This window comes from Manis javanica, chromosome 1, assembly GCF_040802235.1.
Source record: "Manis javanica isolate MJ-LG chromosome 1, MJ_LKY, whole genome shotgun sequence".
Lineage (NCBI taxonomy): Eukaryota > Metazoa > Chordata > Mammalia > Pholidota > Manidae > Manis > Manis javanica.
In genome coordinates, this window is record NC_133156.1 from 57,233,795 (window position 1) to 57,258,760 (window position 24,966).

The 24,966-nt window shown below is 39.4% G+C and overlaps 2 protein-coding genes across 5 annotated transcripts in view; one reads left to right on the forward strand and one right to left on the reverse strand.

Annotated features, from left to right (window-relative positions):
* The window catches only part of REEP5 (receptor accessory protein 5), a 39,261-nt gene extending 24,273 nt beyond the window's left edge, over positions 1-14,988 (forward strand). The window contains exons 4-5 of one of the 3 annotated variants that reach the window (XM_073232959.1): positions 7,772-7,940; positions 10,943-12,631. In XM_073232959.1, coding sequence (XP_073089060.1) covers positions 7,772-7,940; positions 10,943-11,025 — 252 coding nt within the window. In that variant the 3' untranslated portion in view covers positions 11,026-12,631. Of the gene's footprint in view, positions 1-7,771; positions 7,941-10,942; positions 12,632-12,663 lie in introns of those variants that run through there. The other 2 variants (XM_036995115.2, XR_012129883.1) reach the window with 2 other exon arrangements.
* Positions 14,989-18,280: 3,292 nt separating this feature from the next.
* SRP19 (signal recognition particle 19) lies at positions 18,281-23,625 on the reverse strand. Of its 2 annotated transcripts, none has more exons than XM_017678859.3 (5): positions 23,471-23,615; positions 22,764-22,839; positions 20,324-20,395; positions 19,944-20,055; positions 18,281-18,818 (listed from the first exon to the last, which is right to left on the reverse strand). In XM_017678859.3, the coding sequence occupies exons 1-5, from the start codon at positions 23,509-23,511 to the stop codon at positions 18,685-18,687; spliced, it is 435 nt and encodes a 144-aa protein (XP_017534348.3). In that variant the 5' UTR covers positions 23,512-23,615; the 3' UTR covers positions 18,281-18,684. The 2 variants fall into 2 exon arrangements, with proteins under 2 accessions (XP_017534348.3, XP_073089062.1); XM_073232961.1 differs by having other exon boundaries at positions 18,792-18,850; positions 23,471-23,625.
* Between the last annotated feature and the right edge of the window lie 1,341 nt (positions 23,626-24,966).

Here is a 24,966-nt window from a genome sequence, read left to right on the forward strand (position 1 = left end):
GGAACAAAATAGCAGACTCAGAGACTCCAAGAATGAACTAGTGGTTACCAAAGGGAGGGGTGTGGGAGGGAGGGTGGGGAGGGGGAGAAGGGAATTGAGGGGTATTATGTTTAGATCCCCATGGGGGATCACGGGGAGAACAGTGTAGCACAGAGAAGGCAAATAGTGGATCTGTGGGATCTTGCTGCAGTGATGGACAGTGACTTCATTGGGGTATAGGGAGGACTTGATAATATGGGTAAATGTAGTAACCACATTGTTTTTACATGTGAAACCTTCATAAGAGTGTATATCAATCATACCTTAGTAAAAAAATTTTAAAAATAAAAACAAACAAAGAAATAAATAAAACAATACCATACAAGGTATTGAGCCGGAAACAGTGGATCATGTATGCTCAGGACTTTGACCCTGAGATCTGTCTTTTGAGCAGAAGGGTTTAAAAATAAATGTGAAAGCCCTTTTTTCTCTACTTGTAAAAGTAGGGTATGTTCATTCTTTTATTCAGCAGATATTAATTTAGGACCTCTACAGGCCAGAATTTGTTCTATGTTTGTGTGTGGGGATACTTTGGTGAATAAAACAAAGTCCCTGCTGTTATAGTGTTTATATTCGTGTATGTGTATTTTGATGCATGTTTGAGATTGTTTGAGATTGGGAAAAACACAGTATCTGTTGTAATCCTACTGCTGTTACCATCTCAGGGTAGTATTCCTTTTTTTTTTCTCCATGTACAAATATATTGGTCTGTGTACATAAACACACCCAGAACTGTGGATATATTATTGTCTCGACTATAAATGTATGATTGAGACCTATTGCATATGATTCTGTATCTCTGTATCTCACTTTTTTCAGTTAACACAATACTGTATTTTCTCATTCAATATTCTTTGACATAGCTATCTAATCATTATAGATAATAATATACTCATTCCCCATTAGTAGACATTTAGGACATTTATCTTGCACTTGCATCTAATGCTGAATGAGTATCTTTGTGCCTCCTCTTCACCCTCATTGAAATCATTTTCTAGATTTATTTTTTAAATGAAGTTGAATAAACTCTGGGAAGTTTAAATCCTGATCCTGTCACCTGTACTGTTTTCACCCACTAACAGCATAACATTTCTCTTCTTAACTTTGTAGGAGGCAAAGATGAGAGAGATCTTTCCTTCCCGTGTTGTTTTTTAGCCTTTATTTGTGCATGCCAAGCCGTTGGTTTAACTTTGGCCCATTGCTATTCTGTGGCTGCATTGCAAAGGCTTCCTAAGACTTAATGTTTCTGATCAAATGATTGTAGCCTATCAAGAGGGTGGTGTTGAAATATATGTATTTTTGACATAAACTCCCAGTTCTGACCAGACTAGTCCCAAACTGTGCATATAGCATCTCTCTACCTTGGAAATACATCTTATAGGGAAAAATTTGATGGTGGAAGCAATAGAATTATCTGGCCTGTTATAGTTTGTATTTGGTGTGTCAGTGCTAAAATGCCGAGAATCAAGATAGCACGGACTCTGAACAATGGGTAAGAGCTGGATTGTGTTTGCTCTTGGGAGTTATCATTAGCTGGTGTCTGACAGCACTTGATTAGGAAGTAGCTGTGGGTATTCTGGGCTGTGGAATAGTAGCATAGATTGAGAAAAGGGAGTTGTAAAAGCTGGCAGCTGAATATCACCATGAGAGTTGGGCAGTAATTACCTTTATTTTTAATACAAGTAAGTTATTTCATTTGAGAACTGGAAAATGATCAGGATGTAGGCAGAGAACAGTAATTATTGTGCTGTCTCAAGACAATAGCTGGAGGGCCCTGGAAAGAACTGAATGAACAGTCTGGAATATAGCCTACAAAGTAAGCACATTGGAGAGGTACAAAAATGTAGACCCTTGCTTATGGTCCTGTTGGGTAGTGTTGCCTTAATTCATGCAGAAAAGATAAATGAATGCACTTCTCTGGATTGCTGAAGCATCGATACCTACAAAAGCACGTAATATTTCAGAGAGTCTCAGTGACTTGAACTGTAGGACCTGGTCCACTATTGCTACTGTCTGTGTACTTCCTTCAAGTATGTTAATCTCTGCCTTCCCAAAAATCCTACAGAAGAGAAATTGACTCATAGAGAGGATGTTTGATTTACCTAAAGGCATAAGACAGATACCAACCCTCCTGATTCCTAATCCAGTAAGTCATTTCCACTTCACCTTGATACGTATGGTTATACTATGGGCACTGTCTCTACATCAATAATCCATTCCTGAAAATCACATCTTCTATGTAGGAATTCCAGCCAGGAGACTGTTTCCTACCATTTATTTTTATTTTTATTTTTTTTATTAAGGTATAATTGATATGCAATCTTATGCTCAGGTTTCACATGAGCAACATTGTGGTTACTACATTCCCCTATTATCAAGTCCCCACCACATACCCCATAACAGTCAGTGTCCATCATTGTAGTAAGATGTTATAGAGTCACTACTTGTCTTCTCTTTGCTATACTTCCTTACCCGTGCCCCCACCCCCTGTATTATGTGTGCTGATCATAATGCCCCTTATTCCCCTTACCCCTCCCTTCCCACCCACACTCCCCAGTCCCTTTCCCTTTGGTAACCATCAGTCCATTCTTGGGTTCTGTGAGTCTGCTGCTGTTTTGTTCCTTCAGTTTTTGTTTTGTTCTTATACTCCACAGATGAGTGACATCATTTGGTACTTGTTTTTCTCTGCCTAGCTTATTTTTTATTATTTTTTTATTTTTTTAAATTTTGGTATCATTAATCTACAGTTACATGAAGGACATTATGTTTACTAGGCTCCCCCCTTCACCAACTCTCCCCCACATACCCCTTCACAGTCACTGTCCATCAGCATAGTAAGATGCTGTAAAATCACTACTTATCTTCTCTGTGTTATACAGCCCTCCCCGTGCCCCCTCCCCACACTATACATGCTAATCGTAATGCCCCCTTTCTTTTTTCCCGCCCTTATCCCTCCCTTCCCACCCATCCTCCCCAGTCCCTTTCCCTTTGGTAACTGTTAGTCCATTCTTGGGTTCTGTGATTCTGCTGTTGTTTTGTTCCTTCAGTTTTCCTTTGTTCTTATACTCCACATATGAGTGAAATTATTTGGTACTTGTCTTTCTCCGCCTGGCTTATTTCACTGAGCATAATACCCTCTAGCTCCATTCATGTTGTTGCAAATGGTAGGATTGCTTTCTTATGGCTGAATAATATTCCATTGTGTATATGTACCACATCTTCTTTATCCATTCATCTACTGATGGACACTTAAGTTGTTTCCATTTCTTGGCTATTGTAAATAGTGCTGCGATAAACATAGGGTGCATCTGTTTTTTTCAAACTGGAGTGCTGCATTCTTAGGGTAAATTCCTAGGAGTGGAATTCCTGGTTCAATATTTCTATTTTGAGTTTTTTGAGGAACCTCCATACTGCTTTCCACAATGGTTGAACTAATTTACATTCCCACCAGCAGTGTAGGAGGGTTCCCCTTTCTCCGCATCCTTGTCAGCATTTGTTGTTCCTAGTCTTTTGGATGTTGGCCATCCTAACTGGTGTGAGGTGATATCTCATTGTGGTTTTAATTTGCATTTCTCTAATAATTAGTGATGTGGAGCATCTTTTCATATGTCTGTTGGCCATCTGCATTTCTTCTTTGGAGAACTGTCTGTTCAGATCCTCTGCCCATTTTTTAATTGGGTTATTTGCTTTTTGTTTGTTGAAGTACATAAGCTCTTTATATATTTTGGATGTCAACCTCTAATCGGATATGTCATTTATGAATATATTCTCCCATACTGTAGGATGCCTTTTTGTTCTGCTGATGGTGTCCTTTGCTGTACAGAAGCTTTTTAGTTTGATATAGTCCCACTTGTTCATTTTTGCTTTTGTTTCTCTTGCCTGAGGAGATAATGTTCGTGAAAAAGTTGCTCATGTTTATATTCAAGAGCATTTTGCCTATGTTTTTTTCTCAGAGTTTTATGGTTTCATGACTTATATTTAGGTCTTTAATCCATTTAGAGTTTACTTCTGTGTATGGAGTTAGACAGTAATCCAGTTTCATTCTCTTACATGTAACTGTCCAGTTTTGCCAACACCAGCTGTTGAAGAGTCTGTCATTTCCCCATTGTCCATGGCTCCTTTATCATATATTAATTGGCCATATATGCATTTTAAATGGTAAAACCTGTGTTACATGTTAATCTAAAAGTCCATGCCAATTTCCTAAATATTAATAAAACACAGGTAAAAATACTCCCAAGTAAGTTACAAATATGCTAGGATGTTAGGTGCTAAAAACATCACTTCCTGCTTTCCAAGTAGTTAATGTAGTTGGTAAGAAACTTGCTTTGGATGCTATAATACATGGCACACCCCTTGGGCCCTCTGCATACTCTTCAATTCCACATGGAATTCTGCTATGTCAAGAATGTAACTTTTCCTCTTCCTGCACATTTTAAGATGTTCTATTGTTTTAGTTATTTATATATTATATATGTGTATGTATGTATACGTATATAAGCAACCAATAGAAACATTGTATGAATGTTTGGATATTTGGATATTAAAAACCAAAGGTCTTCCACAGGGAAATGTTAACTACAGAAATGGTCTGTAGGGTCTGCCTGAAATTAGCTTGGCTCCAAGAAGAGGAAATGAGAGCTAAAGCCAGTGAAAAATGCAATCACTTAGTTCTCTATTTGGATTAATTCACATGTGTAGTTAAGAAAACCAAAGTTTCTCTAGCAACATCTTCTTACAGTTCACTAGGACAGCTAGCTGATCCAGCCTGGCACGTGCTAGAGCAGTCACTGGGAAAACTAATGGGAAACACCGAACTGCCCACACATACTGAGGTCCCGAGGCTATCTCAGGGAAGCGGCTCCATTCTAGTGCTCGGACCTGTCATGGAAGGTGTTCCGCCATTGTATATGTGACGGCTCGCTGTGGTTTCGCGTGGCCGCATGCAGGTGTGCAGTGAGACTACGAGATGGCTAATCTGAATCTTCGCCCTTCCCCTTCCTGCTGTCATGCTTTCCTGTCCTTTGCCTTCCTACCTCCGAACATTCCATTTTCCCAGAACTGTGCTCAGTAAGCGAGTTTTGGAGTCTGCCACACATCAGGGGTATGAAGGGTAAAGGGAGGCTGGCTCAAAACCATAACCTGGAGATTCTGGCAGTGAACTGCGTTTGCTTGAGTGCTCTGGTGTGGAAGGCAGGCTGTGTAGCCCTTGTAGTCTGGAGATCCTCAGCCTCTTGGGAATACTTGTAGGTAATCTTGTTTGTGGCTCTGAATAGTCACTGATCCTACTTAGTGAGTATTTTATGGTGTTTTCTGGTATAGTTTGGCTTTAACATTTACATTGGCTTGAACATCGAAATACTGTTTTATTATAAATTACTTTCACTTTATTTTTCCTTTATATTGCAGTTAGAAAACTATCTTGTTTTTTGTTTGTAATTATATGTGTTATGAATTGTATCATTACTTTGAATTCATTTCAGGTAGTAAAAGGAGAGTTACAAGAATAATTGTTTAAAAAGTGTGTATGTTGGTTCTGGCATTTGATTTTACCCCTCTTAAAGCTAATAAGTTAGCCTGTAACTGTTTCATGGATGTTGGTAGAAGACACAATAGTCTTGGAACAGAGACAAAGCCCCTACTATGTTGGATGCTCCAAATGTTTATTATTTTCTCACAAAATCTGTATGAGGTAGATTTTTAAAAAATTCAATTAACACGTATGTTAAAGAGTTAAAACAGACTTAAGCAGTTAATTTGCACAAGGTTGGCCTAGCTAGTAAGTGGCAGAACCAGGATCGGAACTTATTTTCTCTGAGCCCATTCTCTTAACCTCTATATACTATTGTTTATAATTATCTTAGAATCCCTGTTTGTTGGGTAGAGAGATCTATATATGTCTTTAGATCAAGACTTTTAATTTTGTGTTCTTCTGTATTCTTACTAATTTCTAGCTTGTATGATATATCAATTTTGATAGAAGTGTTACAATTTACTGATTGTGGAGTTTGTCCATTTATGTATATAATTCTAATTATTTAATTTATATATTTCAAAGCTATATTTGGAAGTAAAGATAATTATATAATTATAGATTATACAAAGCTATATGAAATATATAAAGTTATATTTAATTTACACATTTCAAAGATATATAGATTCACGTGAATTTTCTTGGTGAATTGTTTTCCTTATTTACCACTGTTTGTTTTGCCTTAAGTGATGTTTATGTACTGTTAATATTTCTGTGTGTGCTATTTTGAGAGTTGGTATTTGATGCATCTTTTTTAATCCTATTTTTCAGTGTTCCTAATTGGTTGTGTCTTAGGTGTTTCTAATAAGAAGCATATAGCCATATTTTTTTTTTAATGCAGTCTGATAACCCGTCTTTTGAAAGCATTGCCCCCCTGCTCATGTGTGTCTGTAACAAATTCTCATTTATGAAAATTACTTTTCTGGAGTTTGTAGTTCATATAAATCCAGAGAGAGTAATTTATGGAGAACTTGCATTTTATTTTTGTATTTTGAGTCTAATAGAAGTTCAAAATGTCATACAGATTTCTCAGAGCCTACATGTACTGGAGTGAGCTTTCATGTGCAAATATGTGCATTTTTAGAGAGCTCAAGCTCTCTATTATTATCAGTTATTAGCCCCTTTCCAGTTTCACATCTCTAGAGCAAACTTAAAAGACTATCTTAGGAAAGCAGCATAGCTTCTTTATTATTTGAGTATATTATTTGGTTTGGAATAACAAGGACTAAGGCTGCAGGTTAAATTTATGGCATAAGAAATTAAGAGGTTTTTACTTTTTGAGAAATAGTAAATAGAGATTTGGAATCTCAAGAAATGATTCTCTTTTTATAGAGTCTCCTAGGCTGTGAATATAATATAGTTAGAATCTTTTAAACTAAAAGAACCCAGTATGTTATTTATTCAGTGTTTTAGGGAAATGAGCATATCACTCTGAATATTCCCTTTTTGCTCACTATCTTATAGGGGAATAAACTGCTTGGATGACTTGAAGTGCTGAGTTGTTATTTACTGTTTGAGTAAACAGTCAAATGTTTTTGGATATAAATATTAGTGTAACAATTCTTATTTTTTTTTTTTAGTTTCAGAGGCACAATTCTTGTCTATTTTGTATCTCAATGGCAAAGTAGAGCCATAAAGAGTTAGGAATGATACCTACATTCAGGGTGAAAGAAGACAAAGAGCTGACTGTAAAGATTCCCTGAAGACTAAGATATACTAAAAACTGAGATTCCGAAAAGGGAAGAATTCAAGAATGACCAGGGTATTCTTTTCTATAACACAATGAACAAATGTGACAAACACTGAGGTAGCCCACTGAGAGCTCACAGATATTAGGTGTATCCATCAAGGGCTTTACACGTGCAAGTAAGTACTATGTTTTGTAGAACTGATTCCTAAGAGCTATAGTTAATAAAAGCCTCCGGTAGTTATAATGAAAAAGCGGTCCAAGTTATTAGGAAGGAAGTTGAGCTGCTGGACCTGGTGTGTTTTGCCTTTCTTTTTCAGTCTCGGCTTTTCCTTGCCAGGGCAACCTGTCCTGTTTTCCGACCTCAGGGAAGCTCTCCTGTAGCCTGCAGGGATACTCGGCAAGCTCTTGGAGCAGGCAAGAGGCAGTGCCGAGGCAGAGTAGTGGTGGCAGTGAGGTTGGTCAGGGTGCTCATCACCTCCAGTCACCACTCTGGTTCTCATTCTGTGCAGTGCGGCTTCCTGGTGTGGTGCATGGCCCCGAGCCCTTCTAATGGGGCAGAACTGCTCTACAGGCGCGTCATCCGGCCCTTCTTCCTCAAGCACGAGTCCCAGGTAGATGGTGTGGTGAACGAACTGAAGGACAAGGCCAAAGAGACTGCAGATGCCATCACTAAAGAAGGTGAGACTTGGGGACAGCTAGGTTCAGCATGTGAGGGCATGTGAGGTGCCTGCCCTCGTCTCATCAGCTTTCCCAGCCAAATGCCAAGGCTACTCTGGGTTTCTTTGCTCAAAATCAAGGCTTTGTCTGTTGCCGTTTACTTTTCCCAAGATCTTCCACCAGCCACACTGAATGCTTCGTTCAGTTGGCACGTTAGGGAAAATGACCTTCCTGTGTGGGCAGAGCTTTTAGAGGGTCATCTGTACTTCCATGCAAGGACAATCTCTTTAATTCAGCATATTAAGCAGTGCAAGCTGCTTAATATGCTGTTCAAATTGCTTTTGTTAAAGGTCCAAGAGAATGCCCTGTTTCTCAGCTTTCCTGATTCACTCAACAGATGTTTATTTATTGAGGTGTTTAATATGTGCCAAACATGTTCGTAGCACTGGGGATGAACCAGTGAACCAAACAGACCATGGTATATGAACTCATGAAGCTTACGATCTTCTTGAGGGATAGACAGACAATACAATTAAAGTTACATGGCATAGTTCACAGATCATACAGAAAAAAACAAAGATGATAGATATGGAGTGCCAGGGGCTAAAGGGAAGGTTACAATTTTAAATAGAGTGATTGAAATAGGACATCCTCACCAGGAAGGCTATACTGAGTCAGACTTGAAAGTGGTAAAGAAGAAACCATGGGGAAGAATGCTTTAGATAGAAGAAAGCTCATGGGAGATACTGGAGGTGGGAGCACTGTGGTTGAGTGGAAGGCAGTGAAATAAATAGAAGGATAGTCGGAGACAAGGTCAGAGAGGTTGGGGAGTAGAGGTGGGACCAGGACTGATCACGTAATGCCTCATGAGCTAGTGTAAGGCTTTGCCTTTTACTCTGTATGAGATGGGGTGCTACTGGAGAATTTTGAGCGGAGGAGCAACACAATTCTGTTTTTTAATGGATTAAAACAATTATGTGTTTTAATGGGACTGGTTTGGCCACTGTATTAAGAATAGACTGAAGGGGACAGGGAGGAAATGGGGAGACCAGTGAAAAGATTACTGTGGTTGTCTGCTGGTGATGATGGTGGCAAGGCTCATAGTGGTGGCAGGGCAGTGGGAGGTAAGAAGTCACTGGATTCTTGATATATTTTGAAGGTAGAAACAATAGCATTTGCTTATGGATTAGGTGTGGAGTATGAGAGAGGAGTCGAGGCCAAGCGTTTTAGCCTCAACAGATGGAAGGACAGGATTGCCACTGAGCTGGGGAAAACTGGGTGTAACAGGTTTAGAGGAAAAAATAAGGAATTCAGTTCTGGATGTAACTTTGAGGTGTCTGCTATGTATCTATTTGGAGTAGTCGAACAGCCATCTGGATATAGATGTTGAGAGTTCAGGAGACAGGTCTGGGCTGGTGATATAAATTTGGGGTCACCAGCATATAGACAGTACAGTAAGCATGAGACTGGATGAGATCACTAAGGAAGTGAATGCAGTCAGAAAAGAGGAGGTCCAAGTCTGAGCCCTGGGGTCCCCAGTATGTAGAGATCGAGGAGATGAGAAGCAAGCATCAAAGCAGACTGATAAGGAGGGCCAGTTGAGGTAACAAGGAAGTCACAGGAGTGTGGCATCCTTGGGGCCAAGTGAAGAAAGTGTTTCAAATAGGGAGTGATCCATTGTGACACATACTGCAGACAGTTCAAGAACCACAGGGGCTGAAACCTGACCATTGGGTTTAGCAATGAGGAAGGCACGAGTGATCTTGACACATCAGTTTGTGGAGTGGTGGGAGAAAAATCCTGGTTGGAATGGATTTGAGAGGTGGGAGGCAAGGCATGAGAATGTAGATAAAATTTCCTGCAAAAAGGGGCAGAAGAATGGGCTATAACTGGAAGAAGGAAGTAGGGTCCTGAGTATTTTTTTCTTTTACTCAAGGTAGAAGAACCAAAATTAATGTGAATGATCCAGTGGAGAGCAAAAAAGTGATATGAAGTGAGAGGGTGAATTAGACCAGAGGCAGGGTCTAGGGTTCAGACAGCGGATTGCCCACAGGAACAGAATGATTTATAATAACAGGAGAGAAATGAGGGTTTATGGATCTAGATGTTGGGAGGTGAGTATATGTGATGGTAGGAGCTTCCAGAAGTGATTTCCTGATTGCTTCAAATTTCTCAGGAAAATAGAACGGTCAACTGAGAGAGGATGGGGAAGGAGGTGATAGAGGAGAAAGTACTTAGGACTGGTGTTGGCAGACGTTTTCTGTAAAGGGTCTGATAATAAAGAAATACTTTCATTTTTGTGGGCCATCATGTCTGTACTCACTCTGCCTTTGCAGTGTGAAAGCAGCCATAGGTAATATGTAAACCAATGAGTGTGACTGCAGTTTGCTGGCCCCTCCATGACAGTGGATGAGTGAATGGACTGGGACAGTGTCATGCGACTGCCAGGGAGTATCACAGGCTCACTTGACATCTGTGCTCATGAATGCAAAGTGAGGCAGTTCTTCTGTTTTCCTGCAGCCACATCTAGCTGCATGGGGGTAGCTGCGGAATAATACATGGGGAGCTGGGTCAGGGTTGGTTCTGTTAAGTAAGAACCATGAAGTGAGAGTAGGTTTGCTTAATGTTTGACAATGGAATTTAAACTGCGTGACTGGGAGAGAAGAGGACATAAAGAAGAGTGAGGAACAATGAAAAGGGTGGTAGTAGGATCAATGGATTATAATACCGGATATTCAGGGAAGACCTCTGACTCCGGATAACAGAGGAGGTGAGCTGCAGGGACAGGAAGTGATGGTGCAGAGCAGGCTGGTGACACTGAGATCACAGAGGACTGCAGTTACTGGTAGTCGGAAGGACCGTGGGGGTGAGGGCCACAGGTAGGCGAGAGCAGATAGGATGGAATATAAAGGTTACTGGAGGGGAAGACACCAGGATATTGGGAGAATTGAAATCATAAATTGTTGAAATATGTGTAGTGTTATAGAGAGTAATACTAAATTTTAATATCTTAAATCTTACAGAAACGAGGCAGCAAAGCCCATGGGTCAGAGATGACCAGAGAAAGAAAGGCTGGTGGGAAATATCTGATGACTTGGGACTCTGAATGTGGCAGTGAGGAACAAAGACTACAGTTAACGGACCTACAGACCCAGTAGTACTGGGGTCATGGAAGAGAAAAAACAGCCACTACTTGAGAAAGCGGCGTCCTCAGGACAGCCAGATTTCTGTGAAAGCAGGAAAATAAAAGAAACACTTGGATAAATGGATGAGGACAGAGGAGATTTTCCTGATGATGGGTCTTAAGTTCTAGAAGGCACAGTAAGGGTTTTAGAAATTGGAGCAAAGTGGGCGATGGACATAGAATTAAGGATTTTTTACAGCTCTCTGGTAATGAGAGGTGATTTGATGCAGGGGAAGCACAATTCCCCAGACAGTTCTCTGGCAGTACTGATGCCCTGGCAGCAATGTGGTCTCATTTCTCTCACAGGCCCCTCTTCTCTGGACACCCACTTTTGGGCATTCAGCTCCAGTCTATTTCTGTATGGTTTTATACATTGTTAGGTGTTTCCTCACTTGTAGCCTTCACATCTTCCCACTTGGGGATCTCCAGTTTCCTTGTAAGAGATTTCTTTTCTGTTCCTTCCTGCTCTCAGCTTAACCAGTGACCTCTGGTGATGTCATTCTAATCGAGTTCACCTACATGTCTTAGCCTCCGGTTCTCTTAGATCTCAGTATTCTAAAATCCAATTTCACTTTGATATATATTCCTAACAGGGTGAGAGGATGAAAATACGTTAGGAGGAACTTACATGCATGCTGACACACATTTTAGACTTTTCTCGAAACTTCTGGATTCCCCAGGAAATACAATTTTTACATAAGGCTAGTTAAGAGAAAGGTGGCAATTTCTTCTTTATTAACTTTGTTCAGCAGTTTTAATTGAGTGAAGGGTGAGCAGCTGTCAGGCAGCTGGTGAACAAGTAAGGACTTCTCGGCTGTCATCACTCAACTCTGGGCTCCATCAAAAACAGCTGCAGTTTGTGGAATCACCCTGGAGGCTTCTAGAACATCCCACCCACACCCAAACTCACATACCACACTAGCTCTTACAGCACATTCCGTCACTTTGTAGTGAGAAAAGGGGAGGCTTAGTCTACCACAGGTTTAAGAATAGCATCTTGATGAATGTAGCATCTTGCCACCAACTCAAAGACTTACAGAAAACTCCCCATCATAGGAGGAAATGGGGGCACAATGAGAGAATATAAATGTGCATATTCTGCTATTTCTGCGTTCTGGGGAATGAGGACTTTCTCTGATTTTTGTTACCATGAAATCACCATTTTTTTTGTCACCATGAGTGATGGAGAGATGACCTAGGTGTCGTCAGATTGAGACACAGTGAAATTGCATGGGTGAGCACCCAGACACAAAATAATTTCTTCATTGTACAGAGTATTATTATATGCCCAAGGGAGCTCTGCTTACAGGAAGACCGGTGGTCTAAGTGATGCTCACAAGGGGATGAGGCCACATGGCCTTCAAGAGCTGTGTTCAAGTACTCAAGGATTCGTGTTCTGAAGAGCTCTCTTGTCCATTTTCTGGACACTCTCTTAGCCCTGCTCACAAACCGTAATGGACTCTCACGGGAACACGAGCCATCCAACTTACCTAGTAGCTACATTAGGCACAGAACCTGTATTACAAATCTCTTTGATACAGTTTTCTTTCTTCCCAACAGCCAAGAAAGCTGCTGTGAATTTACTGGGAGAAGAAAAGAAGAGTACCTAAACCAGTGACTGGATGAAACCTTCCTGCCCTCTCTGTACCCTTCCTATTAGTGCTTGGTGTTATATTAGGGACTGTGGTATAATCATTTTAATAATGTTGCCTTGGAAACACTTTTGATATATTAAAAAATGGAATGTGTTGTAAGGTTTTGTTTTTGTTTATGGCTTTTACAGAGAGCATTTTAATTTAAATTTAAGGCAATGGGCAGGAGCCAAATCTCTGGAAAATACATTTTGCCTCTAAGTAGGAAAAAACATGTTACCATCCTGCAGGAAATAAAACTTAAATCCCACAGGCTTTGTACTTTAGTGGGCTCTCTGCATGCATTTCTCTGTATTTGTATTTTAGGATAATCTTTAAGGTTCTACTTCATGTCATGTAAAATTTTGTATTAAATGTTTTTAATGTATCATCTGTGCATACATATATATAGGGAAACGTTACTGACTGTAACATGCATAATGCTTATGGGGAGCCCTGCCAAAGCTGAATGTTTCATTGTGCTAGTGTGATCTGCTGAATAATACTTCAGAAAATTAATTAAACAAATGAGTTAGTATTTCAAGTGAACAGGGCAGTGATAACTGAGGTTGAATGTAAGTTGGTCTGGTTGTTTTCATAGCATGGTAGCAGCTGAATACCAGAACAGATTTGTAAAGCAGTCACTTTAGTAATAAATGGGGAAATAAATGTACACACGTCAGTAATTGACAGCTTCCAGTTCCTGGGAACTAGTTATACTGTTTTGTGGCCTTTTAAAAATCTGCTTATAAGCTTTAGATTTATCTGTTTTTAAGATGCTGTAATGGAAACCATCCTAGTTTCGGGTTTCGCTGTCCTAGCTGAGTAATGTTGGTTTAGTAGGTTTCTTTCCTAGTCTTTTTTTAAACCAGTTTAAGGAACCTCCAGAGACTCGCCCACCTCTAAATGTCTGATATTGTTCATGTCATTAGCAACTACGTGGTAATGACGACGCAGTTCTGGGAGAATGAATCGAAGTATGATAGAACCCATAATCTAGGTGGCAGTGGTTAAGTCAAACTGCCTTTACCTTCTTTCTCTGGCCTTTAAGGTTAAACACAAGAGGCCTCCCTACTTCACAAGTCAGAATCATTTGTGGTTCACTTAAATGCCTTCATCTTTATGCTTTGTTTTGATAAATTGCATAGTTTTAGTGCAGAAAATTACAGTCTCCAGCTTTAATAGCCAAATAACTTATTTATAGGGACCATGACACTTGCTTGGGTCAGAAAAACTGAGGTTTACACTGACCATATTTCTGTGATCTTTCTGAATTAGACTAAACTGATTAAAACAAGAGTGTGCAAAACTAACAGGATTAAATATCCAGCCTATAAAATATTTTTTAAGGAAAATAAAGTTGATTTTTTCCTTTTGGTAATAATTAGATAAGATCATAATGATGTCCAGTGATGAAAAAATATACCAAGATATCAAAAGTAAGAGACAATATCACCCAAATATTACAATGTAGATGAGGACATTTTTTCCGGGAAAAATAGTGGTGATCATAAGGCATCTTATTAAACTTACGTTAAAGGGGAAAAAAAATTAGAAGATAAACAGATTGTCACTGGGAGAAAATCAAGCTTAAGATTAATAAAAAAACACCTCTAGGAATATTTAAATTCCTTTCCATAACGAAAGCTTTTCTTAGTGGCAGAAAAATGAAAATTAGCTACTCCTAGTATACAGAATATATAATCAGACTGTTAGTATATAGAATGTTCAACTTTTAGTATATAAGATAGCAAGCAAGTTGGGGAAGCATAAAAGTTACTATTGCTCATAAGTAATAACAGTCATTATTTTAAAAACAACTATAGTAAGAAAACATTCTGAACGCAAGTGTTTGTCTTATAGCTTTCTTCTTTAGTGCATTCTGTGAGAAATTTAAGTACTGTTTTTGGCAGTTGAAATGTACATATTAAGGAGAAGTTATGAGTTGAGCAATTCTGTTTTAGATTTCCCAAATAATATATTGCCATTGCTGAAGTGTTTGAGAGAGTAATTGAGTCTGTGTCTAGCTAGCAGACAAGCATTTAATTTGTACGTGCCCAGTACTGCAGGGCTATGTAAAGTCAAAGAATCTCTACAATAATTCTTCCCCTACAGCTTTCAGATTCAGTAACTGCTACGACAGGGAGTCTTCTAGCAGACAGAAGAAAATGAGCATACCTTTTAAATGAGTTACCACCTATCCTGAAGATGTGATATATTAAATGAATGTAAATAAAGTTTCATTATCTCTGAAGTGTTAATGTTATTTTATTTTGTGGGGTTTAAAAAAAAATGCAGACTCATTTAAGCAAAAACTTAAGTAAATTCAGATAAATGAACATGAAACTGTTATTAAACTCCTTTCCTCACCTGGCCTGTAATTTCTCTCTGGTGGTTACCACCTGTCAGAGGAAAGACTCCCTAAAGAAAACATACCATGGGATAATATATTCATAAATGATTTATCTGATAAGAGGTTAATATCCAAAATATACGAAGAACTCAAATGGCTCAATACCAAAAAAAAACCCCATTCAAAAGTGGGGGGAGGACCTGAGCAGACATTTTTTCCAAAGAAGAAATACAGATGGCCAAAAGGCACATGAAAAGATGTTCCACATCACTAATCATCAGGGAAATGCAACTCAGAACCACAATGAGCTATCACCTCACACCAGTGAGAATGGCCACTATCCAAAAGAAAAAAATAACAAGTGTTGACAAGGATATCGAGAAAAGGCAATCCTCCTACACCATTGGTGGAAATGTAAATTGGTGCAGTCACTGTGGAAAGCAGTATGGAGGTTCCTAAAATCAGAAATAATACATGACCCAGTAATTCCACTTCTACAAGTTTAGCTGAAGAAAACAAAATCCCTGACTTGAAATATGCACCCCTGTTTTATCACATTTACAACAGCCAAGATATATATATAAGCAACCAAAGTGTCCATCAATAGATGAATGGATAAAGATGTGGTACATATACACAGTGGAATATTATTCAGCCATAAAAAAGAAATCCTTCCATTTGTGACAACATGGATAGATCTAGAAGGTATTATGTTAAGTGAAATGCCAGAGAAAGAAACAAAAACAAAATGAACAAAAGAGCAGTAGACTCACAGACAGAAGTGACTGGTGGTGACCATGGGGGAGGGGTGGGGGTGGGCGAGTAGGGAGGGTGAGTGGGATTAAAGGGCACAAAGACTAAGTCATAATATAAATTAGTCTCAGGATCACGGCACAGCATGGAGAATATAGCCAGTGATTCTGTAACATCTTCCTGTGTTGACAGAGAGTAACTGTACTAGTTGGGATGAGGATTTAATAATATGGGTAACTGTTGAACCACTGTGTTCTGTACTTGAAACCAATATAAGGTTGTATATCAATGATACCACACACACAAAAAAAGAATATACCAACCAATAAAAAGCACTACCAATAATGAGCACTAGATTTAAAGGAAGCCTAGACTGTTTTCCACTGGCATATTGCGTTACACACTCTCATATTACAAGTTGGTGTATCACATGTATTTTGATATAAACACTTCTAATATGTGCCTCCTTCCAACATGTCTTTTTTTAAAAAAGAGACCAAGAAAAGAACTAAAAAAAAAAAAACCTACTTCTGGTTAGCTTCATCTCTTACATCTGCTTTTGTAGGCTTCTGCCTAGAATCAGTCTTTAGAGTAATAGATACAATTTACATCCTTAGCTATCAAATATTACAACTTTATGTAGTATGTCAGGAAAGTAAATATTATTTCAGAATGACCTTAATATTTTCTGGCTCCTAAGCTTGTAAAACTTTAATATTCACCTCACAGCAGTTATAGAGGTTCTTTGGTTAGGTCAGTGGTTCTCAAGTGCACGGGTGCACCAGACTTTCTTTGGGGGGATGGGATTAAAACAGACTACTGTTCCCAAAGTTCCTGATTCACTAGGTCTGGTGCAGGGCTGAAAAATTTGCATTTCCAGGTTCCCAAATGTTGCTGATGGTCCAGAAACCACACTTTGAGATAAAACTGCTGAATTAGGTAAATGCTATCTTTATACTTAGTATACAGAGATTTCAGACCGAACTGTCCATTATCATCACCTGAGCAGCTTTTCAAAAATACTGCCTCCACCAATTCTGACGTTAATCTACTGTGGTGCCCAAGTACTGCTATGCTTTTAACTCATTAATTCTAATAAGGAGAGAGGGCTGAGCCACTATTAGAGACTGCTAGTAAGGCCAAGAATCCCAAGGTATGGAGAGTCTCTTAGGTAACTAATTCTCCTGGTTGAGTTTCCTATGCTGCTTTAACATATTAGCACAAATTTAGTGGCTTAAAACAATACAAATTTATTAACTTACAGCTCTGGAGGTCAGACACTCAAAATGGGTCGGCAGGGCTCTATTCCTTCTGGGTATTGAGGGGAAAATCCATTTTCTTGCATCTTTTCAGCTTCTAGACACTGCCTGCAGTCCTTGGCTTGTGGCTCTCTAGTACGCAACCTTTTTCCCTTTCATAGGGACCCTTGTGATTGCATTGGGTCCACCTGGGTAATTCAGGGTACTCTCTCCAGCTCAAGGTCTTTAATTACATCTGCAAAGCCTTTTGCCATGTAAAGTAAGATATTCAGTTGTTCTTCTTTGTGGGGGAGGGGGAAGCATTATTCTGCCCACTCCAGGAAGTCTGTCTTTGGTATAGAAATTTCATTATTAGAAAGCCCTCCCCACCAATACAATATAACAGCAAAGAGTGATCTTAATGTTGGGATGGAATTAAAACAGGGTTAGTGGAAAACTACCCTAACCCCACCTAAGTAAAAGACTGGAGGTTTATCCTCTGAAGATACTAAGACTTTTGGAGTAGGGCACAGGCAGAGTTGAGGGAGGGAACTTTTATTAAAAACAGTATTAATGATTAAATGTTGAGACCCATTTTCCCCACCCCACCCTCTCCCATGAGGCTCTTGGATGTATGTTAGACTCTGAGTAAGCAGATCAGCCTAAGAGCAGACACCTCTGATCTTGAAAATTTCTCCAAAAGTTTCTCAGCCCAAATCACTTTTGTGAAGCAGTCTGTTTTTCTTGTGTGCTCAGAACTTCTGATCAGCTTTTTGGTCTTTCACTCTTTAATAAAAAAAAAAAAAACTCAGGAAAGCCACCCTAACACAGGCTCAAAATTAAGAGAGAGGGAAAAAAAGGTGCAGGGAGCTGGGGGGGACTTGGAAACAAAGGAATATAAACCATACCCTCTGAGAAATAAGAAATTACATCCATGAAACAATGCTAGAAAAAGGAAGCATTCAGATGACAGGAGAGCTTACAGATGTTGAAAATACAAGAAAAATGAAAAGTTCAATAGAAGGATTTGAAGGTAAAGCTGAGAATCCTAGCAAGTAGAACATAAAGGCAAAGAAATGGAAGAGAAAAAAGATAGGAAAACTTGACTAGTCTGGCAGGCTCACACTAAGCTTCCATTACCCATTTTATTCTACTTAATTATCTCCTCTACTGGCATTATCTCATAAGTAAAATCTACAAAACCCATTTGCAAATTTTATTTCATTAACTTAAAAGGTGAACAAAATTGTATTTCAAATCTTATTAAACTCATTTATCTGAGACATGTTATATAGAGGACCAACAGACACAGGATTCCAAGTAACTTATGCTAGAGTCCAGTGTCCATTAAAAAATTTGCTTCATTCTTCACAAAAACTGTTGAAAGGCAAAAAAAAATTTTCTTTTATACTGCATAAGAGCTAGATGCAAACTTCTGATGTAAATTTGTTTGATTGTCAAGTCTGATACTGAAGCTGGGAGGCACAAATGTTCAGAGTTCAGTTACATGATGCAAACAAAAAGCTTCCGTTTCTCTCCGGTGTAATTAGAAGCTTCCATTCATGTCTCTGACCAGCAGCGTCACAGACTTGACTCTCACACCAGGTCACTTCTTCTTCTTTCCTTTACCTTTTTTACTACCCTCTCCTTGCTGAAGACTTTGGTCACCACCTCCTGTTTTCTGTGTCCTTGTTTTTAGTTTAGGTATCATTTCCGCAGCATACAACATTACTGACTTACCTAGGAACCAGAAGTTAGGCTTAGTGTACAATCTGAGAAATAAGACATTAAAAGGTCATTAACTTGAAAATCATAAAGTTGAAGAAATCACATCAAGAAACTGAGGATTTAAAAAGAAAAAATTAAATGACCATAAAGATGACTTGCTCAAGTGGGGGCCTTTGCTGTAGAAAATATACAGAGATTTTTACAATGTACAAATATTTAAATGAATGACATCAACAATATTCAAAACACTTTATCTGAAATGGAAATTTCGGTCTTGGTCATAGTAAATGACTTGAAGATGGAAGGATAATATATCTGTTAAGTTGGAAACACAGTCAGGATATCATTTGTACTTTAAGCTACGGAAACACACAGCTTCTCAGTCTTTTAACAAAAACCCAATGCCATCATGCTCTAGAAGATGTTGCTCACATGCCCAGACGACTTATGCATACATGTTCGCCTGCTCTGTGCACCAATCACCTCCTCCAGCTCCAGTGATGGCGCTCAACACATCAGGCCCTTCAGCTTTTCTTTTTCCTTTATTACTGGCAACAGGGAGCAGTATACTTTCAACTGTCATTTTCTGGCCACCACCTGTCCTCACTCCCCACCTGCTGCTCGCCACTAGGTTAACCACTATCTTAAGACTGCGTGTTTTCTTCCAGTCTATTTCAAAAACATTTACACAGATAATATCAATAAATTACATATACATGTCAATAAATAGTAGTATTTTGTATTTAAATTTACCTGAGTGGTACTACACTATGCATGTATCTTGCTTTTTTTCACTCAATATGGCTTTTTAGATTTATTAATGATAGAAATTATTAACAGACCTCAAGAGTCTCTAGGATATGATATGGCAATTACCATCTGACCATTTAATAAAGAGTATAAACACTCTGAACATGGGAGGGGTGATGGACTTCCAGAGGTTTATAGTGTTCACAAAACAGTATTTTTTGAGAAATGATTAGTAGGTTTCATCATATTCCCCAAGTCCTTAAAAGAAGTTAGAACCACTGTTTACCCTTCCCCATCAGCTGTAGTCCTTTCTCTAAATTCATCTGTAGACTGCAAATTATAACTTTTGCCTTTCAAAACTTAATTCATTCATTTAAAAAAGCTTACGTGACGGGAACTGTACAAGACAGAGGCTGCCATCTTCCTGTTTGAGCTGGACCCGGACTCTGCCCCTGTATTGAACATCACGATTCCATTCTCTAGAGTACATTTTATTTTTCTAACATAAAAAAATAAAAATAAAAGAATAGCCTTTAACAGTATATACAGAGAAGACAAGTAGTGATTCTACAGCCTCTTACTACACTGATGGACAGTGACTGTAATGGGGTATGTGGGGGGGACTTGGTGAAGGGGGGAGTCTAGTAACCATAATGTTGTTCAAGTAATTGTACATTAACGATAAAAAAAAGAAAAAAAAGAATAACCTTTAAGAAAGTTATTAATTAGATAAACATGGAAAATAGTGTAGGGAAAAAAAATCATACCTCAAGCAACACATTAAGTCCAACTGCTGAGCATACATCTTGAATCTCTGTAGCTGTAGGATTTTCAACAGCCTGAACAGTTAAAAACAAAAACACTAAACAGCTTAGCTTTAAGTGCATACTGCTCTATTGTGTGTAAAACACTTCAAAAACTATAATCAAAACACAGAGCAAAATCCTAGGTTTTCTTTTTACCAAGTACAATAGTTTCAGCTGTAATTTAAAAAATTCCTAGTAATAACACTGGTTCATATTTATGCATCCATCTCCCTTCAAAAAGAAGGTAAACTTCACAAGGGCAAGGACTGTTTTGTTCACTAGTATACTCCTCAGCACTTGGTATGATGCTTGCAACATAGGTGTTCAGTGAATATCTGTTCAGCAATATTACCAAAACAACTTTAGAAAACTGGTAATATTTACTAAGGCTGAACATGTACATTCCTTATGCCCGTGCAATTCCACTTCTAGGTATATATCCAGAAAAAATGCAAAAATATGCTTCCTGAAAGTCATGCTCAAGAATATCCACAACATTCACTATTTATAATAGCTCCAAACTAGAAACAACCCAATTCTCTACCCACAGTATAATGGACTGAGGTACACTTATATACCTTTCAATACTAGAGTAGTGGTTTTCAGCAAGGCAATTTTGTCCCCTCATCGACATTTAGCAATGCTTGGAAACATTTTTGACTGTCACAATTAGGGTAAGGCACTAGGATAGAGGCCAAGGATGCTGCTGGACAACTTCAGATGCACAGGATGGTGCTCCCCCCAAAAAGAATGATCTGGCTCAAAATGTCAATAGTGCTGCTGTTGAGAAACCCTGCGACAGGGCAAATGAGAACAAACTACACTTGAAAAATGTGGATGAATCTCAGAGGCTTAAAGTTCAGTGAGAAAAGGCAGACAAAAAAGTACACAGTGTATAATGAATGCTATTTCAATAAAATTCAGAAGCAAACAAAAATAATCTTGTAACCGCACAGGGAGCCAGCCCCCTTTTGATGAAGCCCCTCAGACTTTTCATTAACAAAGAGAAGCCCAAGACCCTCAGTTATGACCCAGCTAGTGAGAATTATACTGAATTAGAGATGAAAGAAAATGGGAGTTTGCAAACCAAGGTAAAGCAAACTAAGCAGGACTCGTTCCCGCTCAAGGCTATAGATAAACTTTTGACTCACATATCCTTAGATGTTTTAAAGGAATTTAGATCCCCCTTCCTGGCCAAATGGGCCACCTTCTGACAAGGGCATAGGCCCTAGACTCGGTGGAACCAGAAGACCAATGACTAAGATTCCTGAAACAATTCCCTGTCAGACCAGGAGATTCAGGTTTGTTTGGTTTGGTAACAACCTGTGGTGCTGCAAGTCAGAACACTCGTTATCCTTGTATGTGAGATTAGGAGACAGTGACTGGCAGGGGACATAAAGGAATCTTCCTGGGGGCTGGGAGTGTGGTAATGTTTCCTTTTTAAATTTTTCCTTTTTAAAATTTGGGTGCTTGGTTAGCCATGTGCACTCACTTTGCAAAAAGTAATCGAGATGCACACTTAATATTTATGTATGTTTTTGTATATATGCTATATACATCAATGAAGTTAAAAACATCATTCTAGCAATCAGACGCCTCTGTCACAGTGGCTTGATGTCAGGTATTATTTTGAACCAGTGCTTTTACTCTGAGGCAGCAAAGTAGACTTTCCTTTAGACATTAAAGCAGGAAATAGGACATATTAAATAACACAAAAATAGTGCATTGCCTCAGGTCAAATTACCTTAAATCTGTCATTAGATTATAAAATGTAAACTGACTCTTAAAAAAAATAAGAATATCAATATTGAAAATAAAAAGCTACCAAGACACTTGACTTGGCATTAGGCACTTTTCAAAACCAGGACAATTAAGAACTTGGATTTTCCTACTCAACAGTGCAGGAGGGAAATCATATATTTTAAAACACTCTATTTTTAAAAAGTACTAATTTTAAAGTAAATTTACTCCTCTCGAAAAAAAAAATATAACAGACATATAAAACTATAAAATTGACACATCTCAATTCTCTGTGAGTCTTGGTTTTAAAACTCAACTGTATTCTGGACTTTATATTGTACAAAGCGATAACGTTGGTTTCCTTTTACTAAGGGGAAGATTGTCATAACCTTGGTTTAAAAAACAAAAACGTGCAAACCCTGCAAGCACACCCCTTCCCCCAACTTCTTTCAAACACAGGATCATGAAGAACCACTTAAAAAATACTATGGCTATGAATTAGTGCCTTTCTAGATTTCACATTATTAAGGAAAGCACCCCAATTCTTGGCTAATGTTCTCCTCAGGCCCCAAACAATGCAGCAAAGTAAAAGAAACCTTTGCGGTCCTACCTGTACAATCTCCTCTAACCCCTCAAAGACCGGAGGTGCCAACTTGCTTACCTTACTTATGGGGATTCGCCTCCCCTCCGCGATAGTCTTCTTATTATTTAAATAAGCAGGATAGATACAAATGAACCTGCCACAGAAAAAGCACAGCTGGTATCAATAACAGCAATACTTCCAAAAATTCATTCATTCATTCAGCATCGGGATTTTTGTCGCAAACTATTGTTTACCTAGCATTTTTTTCTTTAAATGTCTCCCTTAACTTACTTAAAATTTAATTTACTACCTTAGACAGAAAAAACATCCCTTGTTAGGGTAGGTTTTTAAAAAAGGAAAGAACAAAACAATGCCGTAACTGTTAGATGTCAGATACAGGTGACATAAGTTCCGAGGGTGGGGCCAGCTCTCTCATTCCGGCATCAGAGGTATTAAAGACTTTAAAAAACCCAAACGAGCCTTTCGGAACGTAACAATAATTAAGGGAACAGACTTTCCACTTTGTGATTGTTACTTAATGTCCTGTCCACGAAGCCCCCAAAGTCCTTCGTCTCGCTTACACGTAAACACTGCGCTACCTAAAGTCGTAACTTTAGGGACTCTGCGAAGAGCCTGGCGCTGCTGGCCTCCCGGAGAAATGAACGCTCGGGGCCAGGCCCACAGCCCGCGGCCGGGGCCGAGTTCCACCGACGAGCAGTTCTCAGCAGTGGGTAAGGCGGCGCACCCGCCGGCTCGCAGCAGGCCCCTTCCTTTCCAGGACCCACCTGTCCTGGTCGGCCGGGGAACGCGCGGCAGCACACGCCATCGTCACCCGCGCACGCACACCCGCAGCCCAGAGCCTGCAGGCCAAAAAGCGGCCGGACCCCGCCTCTGAGAGTTCCCAGACCGCCGCGTCTTCCGGAGGAAGTCCCGCCCACCGGCCCGCCTAAGCGTCCCCGGCGTTTCACCGGCTGTTTGTTCTCGCACCTGTCGCTCGGCTCCGGTCTCTAGCTTCTGACGTGGCGTCGGCTCCTCTCCTCTCGCGAGAGGATCTGAGAAAGCTTCTGTTTCCTTCCCTTCTCAAATCTCGCCGAGAGGAGGTGTCTAGGGTTCGTGTCTAAGTAGCGTGTGGTTTTCACGCTCCTTCACGCCCAGTTTCACGCTGAGCTTGCGTGCCAGCTCCCCTTACCCTTGGGCGAGGGCTCTACCTCGGGCCGTCCGCGAGGAGCGCAGGTGTTAGAGCAGGCCAGGGAATGCCCTGTGTTTACTCTTTGTTCGGCCCCGGGCCCAAAATCTTGCTTTCAACTTAACGAAAACTGGATTTTTAGTGGCGGAACTAGCAAGGTTACTGGCACTGTGTCTCAGTGTGCTGTGTAAGTGTTAACAATTCGACTTTACACCTTTTAAAACTTCTAAAGGACAGCTATCCGTAAATTGTATTTTTGCATACTCAGGTTAATTGCAAAGCACTGTTTCAGCATTTCCTTTGAACTAAACACAACTTCGTCCGTATTTTAGTAGCTGCCGTTTATTCCGTACCTACAAAGGCATTTTTCAACAAGCAGGGTAAAGATAGGTACTCTTTTCTACAGATTAAAAAAACGAACGAAAATGCCCCCAAAATCTTGAGTGTCAGTGAGGTTAGGTAATTTGCCTGTTTGTGCCCATAGATGCCCAGCTGGTCTGACTGGAAGCCCTTGACGTTTTTCCATCCCCGCAATTTTCCTTGTAGTTTCTTCGTACTGCATTAGTTTGGTGCCGATGTAAATAAGTGGGTCTTCTTTCTTAAGTGTACATGACGTCTGTAAAAACAGCTTCATGCAATAACCAGCAAAACAAAACAGAGATGAAATGAAGCCAAGCTTTAAAACACTCAGTTTTACTCTGTTTCAGGACTTTGCTTTCATTCGTTAGTTGCATCGTGAAAATTCAAATACTTCTTTTCTGAAAATCAGAATATATACATATGTAAAAAGTGGGACGTGAACAAGTCAGTCTGAGATTTAATACATGACCTACTTACTACGGAGTTGTTTTCTTGGAGATAAAAAGACCAATATTAAAACTGATTACACTTCTTGGTTCATACACACCAAGGTAGTTAATGAGGGAGCAACGGAGTGAGTATTTTTTAGTACCATTCAAGGCTTGATCTGTAACTATTTAACCCTCACTGTTGTAGAAATATTGTACAAGTACAAAGAAGGGGGGAGGGGGCAGTGGCAGTATTGTTACATGATTATTAATGAAACAATAAGCTAATACAAAGTTGTTAAATGCT